The sequence below is a fragment of the Barbus barbus genome (assembly GCF_936440315.1).
Source record: "Barbus barbus genome assembly, chromosome: 29".
NCBI lineage: Eukaryota > Metazoa > Chordata > Actinopteri > Cypriniformes > Cyprinidae > Barbus > Barbus barbus.
This window is the reverse complement of record NC_136757.1, coordinates 22,185,624-22,204,091: the sequence shown is the minus strand read 5'-3', so window position 1 is coordinate 22,204,091 and position 18,468 is coordinate 22,185,624. Positions and strand designations below refer to the sequence as shown.

Below are 18,468 nucleotides of genomic sequence, written 5' to 3'. Positions count from 1 at the left end.
AAGCACTCTAGCAAACTACACCCACTGCAATGTAATTACTTAAGAGAATTAAGCAATAGTGCTCTAAATATATAGTAAAAGTAGATAATCTACAAAAGTAGAGAAGCTCACTAGGGGGGATGCACAATTTTCAGATTTCTGCAAGGCAGCAAAAGCTATTTCAGCTACACTGCTAGCATTTTATCTATATTTCAACTTCAGCTTCATTCAAACAGTCAACTGATACTGGGACTGACAACCATATTTACTAACAGGAGACACTCAAACGGTTTTGTTCATACACCAGCTTACATTTTATTTGAGCCATTGCTGTATGAACAAATAACGTATGGCAAGCCCTTTTGTATTCTATGTATGAATTATGTCAGGCTTTCTCAACCCTGGTCCTCGAGGGCCACTGTCCTGCAAATTTTAGCTCCAACCCTAATCAAACACACCTGAACAAGCTAATTAAACTGTTCAGGATTACTAGTAAGCTACAGGCAGGTGAGTTTGATCAAGGTTGGAGCAAAACTCTGCAGGACAGTGGCCCTCCAGGACCAGGGTTGAGAACCCCTGATTTATGTATTTATTTAGGCATTGTCAGTCAGCATCTAAGGATAATTTCCGGGTAAATATGTAAATACATATATACGTAGGTTAAACTACTTAAAATATACAAACATGCTGATTAAAATATTTGAAAAATGATATAGGAACAGACAAGCTGGATAAATAAGTTACATTCAGAGAGATACGATCCATATACAGCTTTTTTTTATTTTTAGGAGCACGAGTTAAATGTGGTTAAGTGTCAATTTGTTTATAAAATACAGTTGTTACTTCAGTTTAATCAAACTGTGTGTCACTGGAATCATATTTAGCACTATAAATCTGGACTGACTGCTGTATTTAGCTGCTGTGTGAATGTAGCCTATGAGGGATTCGATTTACATTTGATATTCATTCTGAATATTTCTTATTTTAGGGCAAAAATAAAGCAGGGACGGTCATTTTGGCTGCATGGCAGGAGGCACTGGAATCAGCGGTAGCTGCCAAGAGCAAGGAAGCTTCTCGAACCCTCCTCAAAGGACAGATGCAAAGTTTTTGCTCTAATTAAGGGCAAAGTATTTGCACACTTAAAATGTTCCCGATTCAAAGACAGTGGGCGGTCTAGAATTGGTTTTCTGCTAGACGCTGGCCTTTTTAGACTCTCTCAAAGAATCTTTTTTCTACAAAAATCTTCTCTGACACACTCCTCACAGCCTACAGCGGCAGATGAAAGGCTATAGATTTTACTATTAACGTTACCATCTACCACGCCAAATTTAGACTGAATAATATTCTTACATGATGAATATCACCTCCTTTACAGATCAATACCTATCACTCTGAATTAAAATGCTATGCTGTGCTCACAGCGATATCACAGAGCACAGAACGCATACAAGAGGTGCTGTTAGTAAAACAGTAAATCTAGATGCACTACGGCAGTTTGTGATTTTACTGAACACTGAAGTGTTTGAATACAATCTCAGCAGAGAGCAACAATCAGAGCTTTTATCTTTGTAGGGGGGAATGTGCTCAAATGATGTAGAATAACAGTCAACAAGTTTGAGGACAGCACACAGGATGCAGTTATCTGCTTGCAAAACATTCGTTATATATCCTCGAGTAGTACTGTACGTGAATGCAAAACGCTGCAGATTTCAGCAGTGGCAAAACCTGACGAACAGGTTTTGGTTCAGTCTCAAGAAGCTGTCAGAATCCAAACAGATGGTATTTCTATTAAAATTCCTCTCTGTTCTTATGCATCAGTTTACAAACATACCCGGAGCATACAAATGTGTGATATCAAACGCAACCTGACACATCAATGAACTTCATCTCAAAGAAAATGTTTTAAATAAATCAGCAATATAAACAGAGGCAGTGTAAAATAAGAAAAAGAAAAAACACAGAGCGCTAAAGCGTTACAAATCTCCAGCGTTTTCCCAAACTGCATGTCCTTGCCTAGAATGAGGAATGACATGTCCGCCTAGCGCCTGTGTTTAAGGCATCAGGAGAGCTGCTGGGGAAATGGATTACTCCATCATCGTGGAGCAGCGTCTTCATGTGGCAACCTATCGTAACACGGCTCTGTGTGTAGTAATTTTCACCTGCGAGACGCTCTCTATTCCCTGCTCGCTGCGCCGTTTCCGAACTTTGCTTCTGAATGCACAAAAACAACATGTTTTTGATCAAGAGCTTTAGCAGCAAACAATGGCCCGACAGGCAGCCACAAGTCCTTGAAGCGTTAAATACAAAAGAAGTGTTTAAACAAAACACAAACTGCGGAAACAAGTTGAAATGACTTTACTACACAAAGTGGAACGGTGCCAATGGTGATACTGACTTGATCACTCGACCTAGTATATTATACACTCTCTACACAAGAGTGGCGGCTTAGAAAGCGGGTTAAAGAGCTCATTGAGAAAAACACACATACGCCATGACCCCGCGCAGATAGTCAGGAAAGCCGCCATTCGTTGGAGGCTCTCCTAATAGGGGTCAGCGTCCGGCTAAAACCGCACAGATTCCATTTGCTTTAAAGAAGAGGCAGTTGTGCTCAGAGTTAACCTACTGCTAATAACTGTAAAATAGAAAACGCTGAGCCCGTGAGTGTTATGCTAGTCTTCATACCGCCCATTATAATGTGCTTGTGAGAGCATGTGAAGGGTGCTAATTGAAGTATGTGTCACGTTCGCAAGTAAAACACATGGCAGGAATTGGTTCCTAAACTGAGTGGCTAAAAGTGGGAACGTGTTGTATGGTTTTAAAACTGGTTCCTCGCTGTGTCTAATTTGATAGCACTGAACCAACTGAACATTCGGTAACGGATTCTTCTTGAGGGAATTCAGCATAGAGGACGTGTGTTAGCAATCATAATACTTCAAATGGAGAACAAACAGAAAAAGGATTGGTCGTTAACCACAAGGTAAGACTTGCTGGATTCTAAGACTTGCCTATAAAAAATTATGCTTGTATTTTGCCATGAAAAGATAAGAGTTTGACTTATCTTTTTGATAAGTGTTAAAGCAGTTTTCTGCATTTTGATGCACCCCAGTAAACTAAACCTAGCGTTAGCAACACAGAGAAAGGGTTCAATTCCTGTGGAACACATGAACTTGTACATAAATACCTTGGATAATTAAAGCATCGGCCAAATACATAAATATAGGTGAAATTAAATTTGTGGACCAACCTAATAGAGGAAATGATAAAAAATTGCCAAAACTAAAGGGAAATATGATTCATTTTGATTGCATTTTTTTAATAATAGAATACATTTACATTTATTCATTTAGCTGACGCTTTTATCCAAAGCGACTTACAATTGCTATATATGTCAGAGGTCGCACGCCTCTGGAGCAACTAGGGGGTTAAGTGTCTTGCTCAGGGACACATTGGTGTCTCACAGTGGATTCGAACCCGTGTCTCTCACACCAAAGGCATGTGTCTTATCCACTGCGCCACCACACCCCTACCTAGAATAGGTAAAAACAAAGATCCCCAAAGCAGCAAAAGAGCACAAGGCACTAAAACCACACTAAAACACATTCTGACAATTCAAAGAGCAACATACCAGAGGAAATACCTCAAAGAAACACATCAATAAAATATGCGCGACCACACATGTGCACTCCATGACATTCCCATGCAGGTATCTCAACAGCCATCAGTAGCCTAAGAGCTGATGTTTCATTCCAGATCTCTCCGGGCTGCAGGGCTCTGATCAAACATAACCAAGGCTGATGGTGGGAATGTCAGGCAGGATTATCACCTGTTTCATTTGCTTGTGCACATTTGAGATATCTGCTCGCTTGGCTCGTTCCACAGCGCGGACACACACTCTATAACCGAGCACTCTAGGGGTGGGTAAATATTACAGCATGACTGTGCGCAGACCACTGTGCACTTCTGCTCTGAGAAGCAGTTGCTATGCCGGCAGGAAGAGTGAGGACCAATTCAAATTATAGTTCAGCTATGCAGTTCATCTCTGTGCATGAGACTGTAGGATGTGGTACAGACATGCAAAGGTCAAAGCGCAAATACAACTGCTTGTTCTTTCATGTTAAAATAAGTTGAAAAAACAGGTCTAAGCGTACGAATAGTGTGTTTAAAAATGAGAGGCAGGCCAGCGAAAAAATTTTTTTTCCAAATTCAATGAGATTTACCACCTCTGAAACAAATTTTACGTACTTCTGACATCAAGGCCACAAAGACAATGAAAAATAATAATAACAAAATACAGCTGCAAGCAGCAATGACGGGGCCAAGCACATCAGCGGCAATCTGTCCAACTGCAGAAATGAGTAACTGAAGACATTTTAAGATTATTGTAGTCCAAATGGCTGAAAAATAATTTAAAACTACTAGTAATATGATTGAATGACTTTTCACTTTTGACCAACAGGTGGCACCGTTATCAAATCGATGTGATGTGTTCTGTGTGAGGTGACAATGGCACACACAAACTTTGGTGTCAATATGCCAAAGCATTACAGAGATACGGCCTCAAGTGTCATTTTGGCATCATGCTTCAAATTCGTTGTTGTGTTATGTGAAAACGGTTTTGTCTATGAACACAAAATCCATAACCTTTTGTCTGCATGGTCTGAAGATGTAATGTTTTTTTTTTTTTTTGAAAATCGGACCAACGGTCTAGGAGGAGTTCGAAAAAGTAGGTTTTTAAAGAAAATCAAAAGGGCAGAGAGGAAGTTTGGCTGACTATGGCAACATTGGTATCACTGTTCTCAGCATGACCCAAGGAATCTATTAATACCAGTCTCATTGCAATAGGCAAAATTCACAGAAAGCTATTAGCATTTATTTGACATTTCATTGTAACTTCTGACCACAAGGTGGCACTGTCTGAAAACATTTTGAGTACTTTCAGGTCATGGTCTCCATGGTACATATAAAGTTTCTTATAGTACACCAATGGATTCGTAAAATATAGCATTTTATATCATAAAACTCTATTATAGTCAATGGCAATTTCATGTTTTGTTCAATTATAGCGCCACCAAGAGGCACAATCCCACCAAATTTATTATGTGTCCTTAGAGTGTGCCCATACATATGTGTGCCAAATTTGGTGAAAAAATCTCATTTTGTTTTGGAGTTATAGACAAATATGTGTGTAAGTAGATGAAAAATGACTGACTGATGACTTTGTTTGCATTTTTGTGCCACTTACTAACAAAATTTTGGCAATAAAATATAAGCGTATAGCCGGGACGCTAAGTTTCCGAATTTCCTACAGTGGTTTCGTGTCGATCGGGGAAATGTTTTCTAAGATATTGGCAAATGTTTTTTAAGTGCTAAAATGCAACACTGCACAAACCATAAGTCAAAATCTGGCAAGTTTGGTACCGCTGGACTCGGCAAGGATTCAGGAGTCTAAAAATGTAACTCTTGTGAAAATAAGTCAACCCCACTCAAAGTTATAAGTATGTGAATATTTGATTTTACCACTAGATGGCGCTGCTTCGAAACTTCTCAGGCTTCTTCAGGGCATCGTGCTAATTACCCATACCAAGTTTCGTAATGATACGTCAATGCGTTCGTAAAATATAGCATTTTACTACAAAATTCAACATGACTGACGCCCAAAATGGTTGACATGGGAAAATTGGATAGGGTTCGACTCGGCATGATGCACCGAATCCAAAGAGACCGGTTTTGTGATTTTTGGCCAAACCATTCACAAGTTATAAGCAAAAATATGCATTTTTCATATCTCCTGACCACTAGGTGTCACAGCGCCGAAACCCTGCAGGTAGCCTCAGGTCATGCTTGTTATAACACACACCAAGTTCGTCTCAATATGCCAAACCGTTGCGGAGATATAGCCTCAGATCCATTTTGCGTGCTTTTCAATAACGCTTTGACGAATCGACTTGAATTCCATAACTTTTTGCCAGCATGGTCTGTAGATGATCTGAGCCAGTTTTGGGGAGAATCGGACGAACCATCTAGGGCGAGTTCGACAAAGTATGTTTTACGAACAATTGAAAATAGCGAAAAAACTAAACCTTACGATTTTGGACTTGACTCGACTCGGCTTGAGCCAAGGATTCAGAGGAAAAAATAATTTTCATTTTGTGGCTTACGGTTCAAAAGTTATTAGCATAAAAAAAAAAGAGAATAGAAAAAGAGAGTTTGAGTTAGAGACTCCAAATTTGGTGTGGTTAATATTGACAGTATCATCTATCAGTGTGCCAAATTTTACAACTTTCCCGCAAGCGGTTCTATGGGCTGCCATTGACTTTCGAGCGGAAGAAGAATAATAAGAACGCTAACGGATATAATAGGTGCATATGCACCTTCGGTCCTTGGCCCCTAATAACATTACAGTTTAGCAATCAATATCAAATCCTCAAGTACGATCCTATATGTGACCCTAGACCACAAACCAGTCATAAGTCACTGGGGTAGATTTGTAGCAACAGCCAACAATACACTGTATGGGTCAAAATTATTGATTTTTCTTTTATGCCAAAAATCATTAGGATATTAAGTAAAGATCATGTCCCATGAAGATATTTTGTAAATTTCCTACCATAAATATATCAAAACTTAATTCTTAATTAGTAATATGGATTGCTAAGGACTTAATTTGAACAACTTTAAAGGCGATTTTATCAATATTTAGATTTTTTTTTTTGCACCCTCAGATTCTAGATTTTCAAATAGTTGTATCTCAGCCAAATAATGTCCTATCCTAACAGCCCATGCATCAATGGAAAGCTTTTTTGTTCAGCTTTTAATTTAAAAATTTAACCTTATTACTGGTTTTGTGGTCCAGGGTCACACAAGGTTAATTCTGCCACGGAATAAAAAAATAAAAAAGGTAATTGTGATATTTTATCTCACAATTTTGGCTTTACATCTCCCAGTTCTGAGTTTCTTTAAGAACTGTTAGATATAAACTTAGAATTGTGAGAAAAAGTCAGAATTGTCAGAAAGGTTACAATTACTTTTTTCTTTTTTTTTTATTTCGTGGCAGAAATAACTTTCATAGCCCTACACTTAAATTTGTTTTTCTCAGAAACATACATAGTAAATTACAGAAGCTTAATGTTTTGCAATTGTTGTTTCATGCCATTTGTTACAACAATCCAATGGATAGAAAAATAAATATTTTCTGACAGAAAACAAACTGCTCAGACCACTTTGTAAAATAACTGTAAATTTTACAGCTGTTGGGCATTGTGCATTGACTGAGTGACATATGAGTAAAGGGCCACAATGAGTAAGGATGTGTTACAGTAAAACTCAAGAAGCGAGGCTGTTAACCTTGTGGTTAAGGAGGGGGAGAGCGTGAAACCCCTTCCACACATGGTGTCTGAGTGCAGGGATATTTTCTTCAGGGTCAGAGCTGTATAACACCACAGGCCTTAGTATCAGTTAGTGGAATGAAAGAGATAAAGCTACAAAATTGTCAAAGGACAAGCAGGCTAGCTTCAACTAGCAAGATGGAGGACAAAAACACTTGATAAAAACAATAAATCAGAAACCTGCTCTGGGTTCTTCTTAGAAAACAGCCCAAATCAATCTAATGCTCCTTAAAACCTCAAGAAAAAAAAGAGAGAAATCCACAAGACACTGGACAGTGATGTAGGAGCATGACTCTTCTGCTAAACACCAAGGTGTTTACAAGCAAAACTTTCATCTTCTAAGCGCTAAGCACAAAATCTGTGACTAATATCCCTTCCACTTTTTATGCTTGCCCATGTTGTTATGTTTTGTTGAGGACAGGAAGACATCTGCAGTAGCCTAATATCGGTCTAAGTACCCTTCATCCTCCCTGTAAGCCCTTCTGTCTCCTGCAGGCACTTGTTCTGAGCATAAAGCCTGATTGTTAGAATATTTCCACTTCTTTAATCAATGGGGATCTGACTGTCTTGATGCAGGGTACATCTGAAGTATATAAATATCTGCTGGCAAGCCTGGCTGCTTTTTGTCCCCTTTGCCTCCTTTCTCTCCCTTCATCCCCCTCTTGTCTTTCTGGGGTGTTAAATGTAATCATTCATCCACTAGACGCACTCTGTAAGAGTGACATGAAGCATGAGGACTTTTGAGGGAAGATAAAAACAGACAGAGAAACTCTACAGAATGGGGGCGGGGACGCAAAACAATTAAAGCCCCATAAGCGGAGAGATTTTTCCCTACTGTTTATCCTCATTAGCAAACGTGCGGCTGAGGCCTTGTCCCCTCTCCGAACACATTTCTTTTGTTCGCTGAATCGAAGGAGATTTTTCATCTATTATGATTACAATGGATAATTTAAAATCCCCAGTGCAAATCCGTTAAATGCTTAGGGGGTACCGCATGTCTCGGATTGTCATTGGTGGATACGTTATATTCTGCCCTTGGTAGGACTCGAATCATTACGTAGACACACATACACATATATGCACTTGTGTAGACACGCACACACCTTCTTCCTCTGCCTCTAGCTGTCACCAGATTTAATCAGCAGCTACAGTCAATAAGTTTTATCACTCAAAGCCTCTGATAAGCACCAGCATGTGGAGAAATATTTTTTGACATAATTTACCCCAGAATGAATTAGGAAACTGATGTGAGAACATCTACATGAATGAGAGGGTGTGAGGTAATAAATGACGTGCACAAAATATTTCTTCAAAATGCAAAAAGGTTTACAATAAATTTACTTTTATTCTGGATTCTGGCATGCTAAATTTGAATGCTTTTATCCAGAGGCCATAGATTAATGCAAGACTATCAATCCTCTCAATGTCTGTTATCATAAAAAAGTAAATAAAAAAGTCAGCTACTCCAAAAGAAAAAAAAGACAAACAAATGTTTCTAAACTAGAACAAAACCACACCAGTTTATTAAAAACCTCAGATAATATCACAAGATTAAAGTGCTAATTATAACCATTAAAGCTCTTTTAAATTCAAGAATCTATGGAATTTACATAATGCGGCAAACGTACCTATATCTATAGAGCCATCAATACCATTTTAATGACGCCTTCAGGAAATATTCATTATGTTTTTTTACTACCAAACTGTGCATAATGGGGGTTATTTTTATTTTAAGTTACGCTAAAAAAAGACAGACACAGAAGTGAGAGAGAATTAGAAACCTGTAGGCCCAAATCCCTAAGAAAAGATATACCACTGACCTAATCTGCATATGGCTGAAAAGAAAATGAGTTACATCTCATCTAAATGTAAATTAAGTGTTTTATGCCTTCAGTAAACAGTTTACGTATCCATGGTCTGTTTTAATTAACCAATTAGAATTTATTACCCGGATACTAAAGATAAGAGCCATTTTTCTGACTTTTTTTTTATTATTCATGACAGCTGTCTAAAGGGAGAAAGAAACAAGAAACAAATTTTCTGGCAGAGAAAAGGAACTTGAGTGATATCTTGGCTTTTGGTGCAATCCTGGATTGAAAGCTTGTATGTAGCAGCCACAGTGTACATATCAGTGTTGGAGAAGCTACTCTAAAACTGTTGCTTACCAAGCTACAAACTAATAATAATTTGCCGTAGTTAAGCTACACTCATGCTTAGCATTAATTGTAATTAGATACAATACAAGATACAAACATAAAGCAGATAACTAAAGCACATAAATGCTTTTTTTACTTTATAAATAAAAAATATAACCGTTTATGTAATTTACAATTAATCAGAGGTGGCACAAAAACAGTGAAATTAATGACTGATCAATCTTGGGTCAAACTTAATTTACATTGCAGAGTCAATTGTATTAGCATTGCAACAACTAACTGATAAAAACAAAAAGTAATGAAAATACTCAAAAATGAATTTGTGAATTCTCCTGTCAGGCGCTTGACAGACACTTCTGCTGTTTAAAGCATTTGAGGCGCGTTTTCCTAAATGCAGAACTTACATGTCACAGTTTGTATCCTTATCTGTAAATGTTAGAAAGTCACAGAATTATTTCCATTTTGCATACAGGCTAGTCCTGAATGCTAGCAGGTCTCTGCAAACTTCACAGGCTTCACTGAATAAGTGTGATGTGTACATGTGCGTCAAACAGACAGAACAATACAATAGGATTAATACATTTTGTTAAAATATTTCTTGTTAAGACATTAAACATAGGTTTAAAATTCTACATGAACAAGTAATTGTATTTTTATGAGAACAGTAAGAGCAAAGGGACTTAAAGGGAGTTAATGGATGTAAATATAAAGCAATCTACTTATATTCAGATGAGTGAGTATTACTCATACCAGTTAACATTTAGTCTGTGCTTTTGTTTTTATTACCATTTTTAGTTTACGGATTTTAACTTTCACTAAAAAGGGTAAGCAAGCATTTTTTTAAAAGACATGAATGTTTATATTTAACCCTTTTTGCACAATGAATAAAAAAGCCTACATAATTATATTCACTATATTTGCCTTCATATCCTTAAAATTGCATAGGATACATCTGGGCAGGAGGTAGAATAACATTTTAAATAATTAATTCATTAAGTTTTTTATTAAAATTATTACACTTTAATATTTACTAATAATTAGATTTTTATCAGATTAATCAAACACATAATAACAGATTATCAACTATCAAAATAATCCTTTACATGTACTTCCCAAACAAAGGTTTCCATAGAACTAGATTTACTAGAATAACTAAAACTTTCACTACTTTAAAAACAGATGAACTAAAAGTCATGCAACTACAAAATTCAGTTAAGTTAGTGGCATCACTAGCTTTAGTTAGTTAATTAGCCAACACTAGTGTATATATATATATACACTGAAACTGCTAATACTAGCTGCACAGCCATTTATTTTGAAAAAAAGAGTTGAACTTTTTTCTCAGAATCTGAGCAAGCGATATCTAATGCATCTATGCTATTATTTTAATTTTTTCCGAGCTATCCAAGGGGATATTTTATCCTTTGACTGTGTATTAAATATCATTTCCATTTCCAAGGTGCTGACTTTCACCGTAACAAAGGAGAGGCTGCGAACAGTGAAAAGTTATCACTTGCTGACAGGTGGCTTTTTGACAAATGAGCCCACATCGCCACAAACCTTTACATTTCCGCATATTCTTCAACATAAAGAGAAGAGCATTTGATTAATGACTGAATGTGCCTAGCTCTGAAAACTTTGCTGAACTATTGCGTCTCAATTCCTTCAATTGACAAGGGGGCTTCAGCTCTCAAAGTCACTTACGTCAAAAGCCCCGATTGTTGCCAAGAAGGTGCCGCTTCCCTTTTGTCAGTGTGTAAGTGGTTAACATCATTTCACTGCAGTGTTGCTTTGCTGAAACAGCAACAGGACATTAATTTGACATTAGCGCTGTAACATCAATTCCTCTCCATTTTCCAACTTGGATAATGCGTTTACTGGAAGCAGATTAATATCTATTCCATAAATCATTCAGAGAATTTGCCGAGCCAGAGACATGGGGGTAATGTCATATATGTTAGCTGATCCTGGTCTTGGGGCTGGATGTTCATTAATCAGTGCCTCGGGGTCCTCGGGGGCAGTCAGAGGGTAAAATAGAGAAACTTATAAACGTCCTGATTATTTATTTATATTGACTTTAGCTCTGTAACTTATGTTAATATTCCATGTCCTTTTATTGCCGCAAAACATCATTCACTCTCGGCTCACAAACATGGCTACCGTCAACATCCTTATGAGGAACGTCATTGTTTTGATAACAGCAATAAACATCTCTATGATGACAGATGGCTCAACTGCTAAAGCACGATGTGAACAGTTTTTATTATTAGTTCTGGTAGAGTTGCTCAGAATCATATTGATTTATCAAGTTACTCTGGAATTGATTCGAAACGGTCAGTCTTACATTTCAGACACTGGCTCTGTAACCAACTACTTTCTTTCAGCTTAACATTCAACCCAAACTCACAAGCAACTACCTGATAATAACAGAAAGACTCGCTCCACCTAAAAATTGTACTATTATTACAGAATATTTCCAAGACCAAAAAATCTATATAAAAAACCTCCCCACGGGGAGTCTAGCCACAGGCGAGCTCTTTCCCCGCAGAGGGGTGAATTGGTTGGCTGTCAAGAATATGAAAGCTGAGCCTCATCTGCTGGAGACCCTGAACCTAATCTCCCAGCAAAGAATGATATTGTGCCTGTTCCAGCCATACTGATTCACTGTCAATCTGGCCCAAAGCTGCTCTCAGCTGCCCACTTGACCTTGTCACTGCAAAAGCACTTTATTTTCATTACATCAATGCTCATTCAGACCGGCAAAAAGTGCCAAACAAAGGCCATTTACTCAAAGCATTCTTCAAAATATCATAACTTGCTTTAATTACAGTTTTCAGTGGGGTAGACCGACAAGAGCAGTCACTTTCAAATGAAACGCTTCAATTTTTACCCCCTCCATTTAAAAGGAAGATAATTATCCATTAAAAGCCCTGCTCACATGGACAAAAGTCTCTCTCAGACTGAGGTGCCATATGCTAAAATAGTATGGTTAAACAAAAGACACAGACAATGATTTTCGTACAAACATGTCTGATGACAGATCTACTGCTCTCCTGGGAATTCAAGGGTGTATCACATTTGTAGAGGCATAGACGGTTATTCTAGCTGTTCACCGTATACATCCTTCTAAATCTTTAATTAACTGCCATGTTAACATATTGCTCAACTAAGGTGCTTTTTAAATGATATTCTGTTTATACACTACATAAATTAGATAATGAACATGTCAGCATTACACGCTTAATATGTTTGTACTCATGAAACTCAGCACAAGATTATTATAGCATTTGTTATTGTTAGTGTTAGTAAATTGCTTAAAAAATATTGGGTGCAGATTCCTATTCCTTTACCTTTATAAACAATGAATATTTAAAGTGGATTTGATCATCCCCAAAACATAGGTTGATCACTTCATAACGTGTAAATTCTGCTGTGCTTTCGACACTGCTTTAGTCATTTCATCTTCAGTAATCTCAGCCAACAATGTAAGTTTGTGCCTCTTTGACTAAATAATGGAAGATGGGCTGAGTGCTAAGAAAAAAAATGCTAAGAATGAGTCTTGATTTTTGCAAATCCATCCTGTGCTAATGGTGCAGAAATTGCACTACCATTTAATAGCTCTGGGTCAGCTCAATGTTTTCAGTTTTTTATTTATTTATACTTATTCAGCAAGGATGCATTAAATTGATCAAAATTGACAGCAAATACATTTATTTATTTAATTTTTCAAATAAATGCTGTTCTTGAACAGTAGTGTTCATATAACAGCATGAAAAGGGGACTGAAAAAATACAAATACTCTCACCACTTTCAAAGCAGGCATCGAAGATGACATGACCTTTCTTGGGAGGTCCAGTGTATCCTGGAGGGGTAACCATCAGTTTGTTCACATTCCCCACCAAAGCGTCCTCTCCCTCCACTTCATTATCTGCCACAAAAAATTCAGAAATACATATAGTTGGCCTACAATTTACAATATCTAAAAACACATTCCATTGTAAAACATGAAGGAAATAAATATTTCAGTAATGATAAACTGACTTCAAAATTAATTGGCAATAGCAAACAAGATCGTGGTCTGTGTGCATGACAGAAAACAATGCCAGAAAGTACTTAGTTAAGTTTGAATCATTTTTACACAAACATGAGTTGAAATGGGATAAACGAAACAAAACCTAAAAGTAATAAAAGCAAAACAATTTAAAAATGGTTCAAAAATGTACTCCAATCCCATATTATTTTCTTTCTTAGATTGAACCCAAAATTAGATCTTATGCAGAATAACAGCACTTAGACACATTCACTTCCATTGTATTATAAAATAAAAAATAAATTAAAGTGAGAGTTAAAGTGAATGGTAACTAAAGCATTCATTCTGCCGAAGATGAAGTTCATTTAGGGTGAACTAACCATTTAAGTAGTGAATATCCAAAAGACAGACAAATGTTATAATTTATTATATTTCAGTAATATATAAATTGTATAATTTATTATAAAACGACTGTAACTTTAAAAATCATTTATGTCTATATTTAACATTTCCAAGCATAACATTTATTTAGATCTGTGTTTGTAGAGATAGATAGAATGAATCTTATATTGAATACGTTATACAGGTCCTTTTCAAAAAATTAGCATATTGTGATAAAGTTCATTATTTTCTGTAATGTACTGATAAACATTAGACTTTCATATATTTTAGATTCATTACAACACAACTGAAGTAGTTCAAGCCTTTTATTGTTTTAATATTGATGATTTTGGCATACAGCTCATGAAAACCCAAAATTCCTATCTCAAAAAATTAGCATATCATGAAAAGGTTCTCTAAACGAGCTATTAACCTAATCATCTGAATCAACTAATTAACTCTAAACACCTGCAAAAGATTCCTGAGGCTTTTAAAAACTCCAAGCCTGGTTCATTACTCAAAACCGCAATCATGGGTAAGACTGCCGACCTGACTGCTGTCCAGAAGGCCATCATTGACACCCTCAAGCAAGAGGGTAAGACACAGAAAGAAATTTCTGAACGAATAGGCTGTTCCCAGAGTGCTGTATCAAGGCACCTCAGTGGGAAGTCTGTGGGAAGGAAAAAGTGTGGCAGAAAACGCAATACAACGAGAAGAGGTGACCGGACCCTGAGGAAGATTGTGGAGAAGGACCGATTACAGACCTTGGGGGACCTGCGGAAGCAGTGGACTGAGTCTGGAGTAGAAACATCCAGAGCCACCGTGTACAGGCGTGTGCAGGAAATGGGCTACAGGTGCCGCATTCCCCAGGTCAAGCCACGTTTGAACAGAGAAGCAGCACTGGACTGTTGCTCAGTGGTCCAAAGTACTTTTTTCGGATGAAAGCAAATTTTGCATGTCATTCGGAAATCAAGGTGCCAGAGTCTGGAGGAAGACTGGGGAGAGGGAAATGCCAAAATGCCTCAAGTCCAGTGTCAAGTACCCACAGTCAGTGATGGTCTGGGGTGCCATGTCAGCTGCTGGTGTTGGTCCACTGTGTTTTATCAAGGACAGGGTCAATGCAGCTAGCTATCAGGAGATTTTGGAGCACTTCATGCTTCCATCTGCTGAAAAGCTTTATGGAGATGATTTCATTTTTCAGCACGACCTGGCACCTGCTCACAGTGCCAAAACCACTGGTAAATGGTTTACTGACCATGGTATTACTGTGCTCAATTGGCCTGCCAACTCTCCTGACCTGAACCCCATAGAGAATCTGTGGGATATTGTGAAGAGAAAGTTGAGAGACGCAAGACCCAACACTCTGGATGAGCTTAAGGCCGCTATCGAAGCATCCTGGGCCTCCATAACACCTCAGCAGTGCCACAGGCTGATTGCCTCCATGCCACGCCGCATTGAAGCAGTCATTTCTGCAAAAGGATTCCCGACCAAGTATTGAGTGCATAACTGAACATAATTATTTGAAGGTTGACTTTTTTTTTTTGTATTAAAAACACTTTTCTTTTATTGGTCGGATGAAATATGCTAATTTTTTGAGATAGGAATTTTGGGTTTTCATGAGCTGTATGCCAAAATCATCAATATTAAAACAATAAAAGGCTTGAACTACTTCAGTTGTGTTGTAATGAATCTAAAATATATGAAAGTCTAATGTTTATCAGTAAATTACAGAAAATAATGAACTTTATCACAATATGCTAATTTTTTTAAAAGGACCTGTATATGTGTTAAATATGAATATATTATATATGCTAAATTGAGAAAATTCTCAAATAAAGGAAGCTGTCTAATCAGATTACTAGTAACCTAGTTTGCAGACCAGGTAGTAAATACTTGTAAAGCTAGCATAAATAGTAAATCTAGTATAGGAGACCCTGGCCTGGAGCACAAAACCAGTCATAAGGTAGCACAGGCATATTTGTAGCAACAGTCAAAAATACATTGTAGAAGTCAAAATGATCAATTTTTATTTTATAATATCAACAATTTTAGTAACATGCACTGCTAAGAAGAACTTAATTTGGACAACTTTAAAGGCGATTTTCTCAGTTTTTTTTTGGCACCCTCAGATTCCAGATTTTTAAATAGTTGTATCTCAGCCCAATATTGTCCTAAACATCAACGGAAAGTTTTTTATTCAGCTTCCAGATTATGTATACTTCTCAATTGAAAAACAATTGACCCTTATGACTTTTTCGTGATCCAGGGTCACATATTTCATCAAGAAATGCTCAGCAATCCTAGTACAGTCTCGTAAATATGTAGTAGAGCCAGTAAGTGTAAATATGTCAGTCACTGTATCTGGAAATGTCCACCTTAACAAGGCTGGACTACAAACACACGTGGAGTAACGTATCATCACTATGCAGTTATAAGTGAATATATATCGCTATACATAGAGCTCTGTAATGTTTTGACACTCCACGTGCCGGAAAGTTACATAAAACAGGTTTATTCGGCTAACGTTAGCAAACAGTGCTGTGTTTACATGGACGAGGCGCTCACATCATGCACCTAACGGCGAAATTTGCGCACAGACAGTACCCAACGAGTGTCTGTGAATAGCAAACGGTAAAATGAATCTGTATTGATGCGTTTTCATTTTACACACCAGTACCGAGATGTTCTCTGCTGTTTTCTTCCATCATCCGTCCATACAACCTCACATAGGCTTGCGACGCTGAAGGTGCGTTTCCAAGACGACGGCGTGCTGCAGAGCTAGAGGAAGGATTTGACGTAACCAGCAGGTGTAAGCGCGCGAAAAGCGCACAGCTCCCCCAGCCTCGCGGATGTCTTCTCACAACGCGCCAAATAATGCAGAGCAAATGTCAGCAGTGTTTACAGAGACCAAGCCCTTTATTAGCTGCTAATAAAACATGCATTATAACATCCACTATATTCATCCTGAATTACGCATATTACACATTGTGTGTCCAATGTAGTACTATCAAGCAGCAACTTATTATTCATGGCTGAGCCTGTGACATACCTACAGACTAGGAAGGGAAAAAAAATCTTTCTTTACTGCCCAACCTTTCTGTTCCATGACAAAACGGGGCAGAAAGCTATGTTGTACAACATTTCATGAGAGCTTAATAGTATCTTAACTTAGTTAATAGCTTAACTTAGTATCCATAAAGCCATTTAAACACACACACACACATTATAATAACATACATTATAAAGTTAATGACTATATTACATTATATAAAGTTTTATAATGCATCATGACACTTCAAGTTGTAAGGACTTGTTCAATGACATCATAACACTTTATCAGTCATGACTATGCGGAAACTAGGGTGACCATTCATGCCATTCTTCCCGGACATGTCCTGGCCAGGATTTCTATATTGCTTTGATTCAAAGTACCTCGAGAGCGTTTCGAAAACATAAGGAACCGAAGTCATACACCACACGCAAACAAAGCCAAAACCTTGATATTTTAGTCAATGTCTGGGAAAAATGGCACGTATGGTCACCCTACAGAAACAGATATATGCCAAATCTATAATATTATAGGTTTAAGTCAATCATGAGGAATTCTGAAATGCATTATAACCCTTGACAAATGTGAATATAATGTGTATATAATATTATGGATAGGCCTACTGAGTTCATAGCAAGTGTGGCCGTGATTAGATCAGTTAAGTTTATCCATTGTAATGCAAATCATGGTATTTAGGCAATTCCTATGTCGTTTCCGTATAATGACAATAGTTTGTGAATATTTTTTTTATCAACAGCACTCAGTGGGAGCATAAATTGACCCACAAAAGTTGTTTGCACTGCACTCTTTCGTCGCTTGATCTTTCGTTTAGGCGCGTTGATCCATTAAATCACTTATTACACAAAACCATGATCCACACTCACATGAAATAGTTTTTTCTTTTTGTTTTATTCAACATTTTATCACCAATAGGACAAGGACACATACGTTTCGGCTCAAAGGCCTTCTTCGGTGTGTATAAATTGCATAAATTGACCCTGAATTGCCAACAATGTCAACCGTGTTAATCCTTGTCAACTGAGTTACAGCTGATGGGTAACACAGTTGACAGATAACACAGTTGACATTTCGGCCATTTTAGGGCCTTGTGCAAACTGCTGACCTTGGACTAGTAAGTACATGACCTTGATTAACTTATGTTTTTATGTTCTTTCTCTACATATTTATAAATATAACATGTGACGCAAGTTCACCAGAACATGTTGATAACACAGTTGACGGTCAATTAATCTACTCTACGTGCAGAAAATAATATAGATAAAAAATTGAAGAGAAGTTATGAATTTCCACACTGTCTTCAAACTTCCCTCCAAAAAAGTGAAATACATCAAATGATGTTGGACATGTGACTTTGGAACAAACCATTGCTGATTTATAGGGCGCTTTATAGTGAGTAACACAGTTGACACTGATTTCTCGGACATACACAAAATGAATGATGATTTAATGTAGATGCATGAGCAAAAT

General features: G+C 37.4%; 1 protein-coding gene across 2 annotated transcripts in view; it reads right to left on the bottom strand.

Annotated features, from left to right (window-relative positions):
• Positions 1–16,711, bottom strand: part of agbl4 (AGBL carboxypeptidase 4) — a 343,262-nt gene extending 326,551 nt beyond the window's left edge. The window contains exons 1-2 of one of the 2 annotated variants that reach the window (XM_079383835.1): positions 16,603–16,711; positions 13,326–13,448 (exon numbers count right to left, since the gene is read on the bottom strand). In XM_079383835.1, the coding sequence (XP_079239961.1) occupies positions 13,326–13,448; positions 16,603–16,639 (160 nt within the window). In that variant the 5' untranslated portion in view covers positions 16,640–16,711. The remainder of the gene's footprint in view (positions 1–13,325; positions 13,449–16,602) is intronic. The other variant, XM_079383836.1, reaches the window with a different exon arrangement.
• Positions 16,712–18,468: the final 1,757 nt, after the last annotated feature.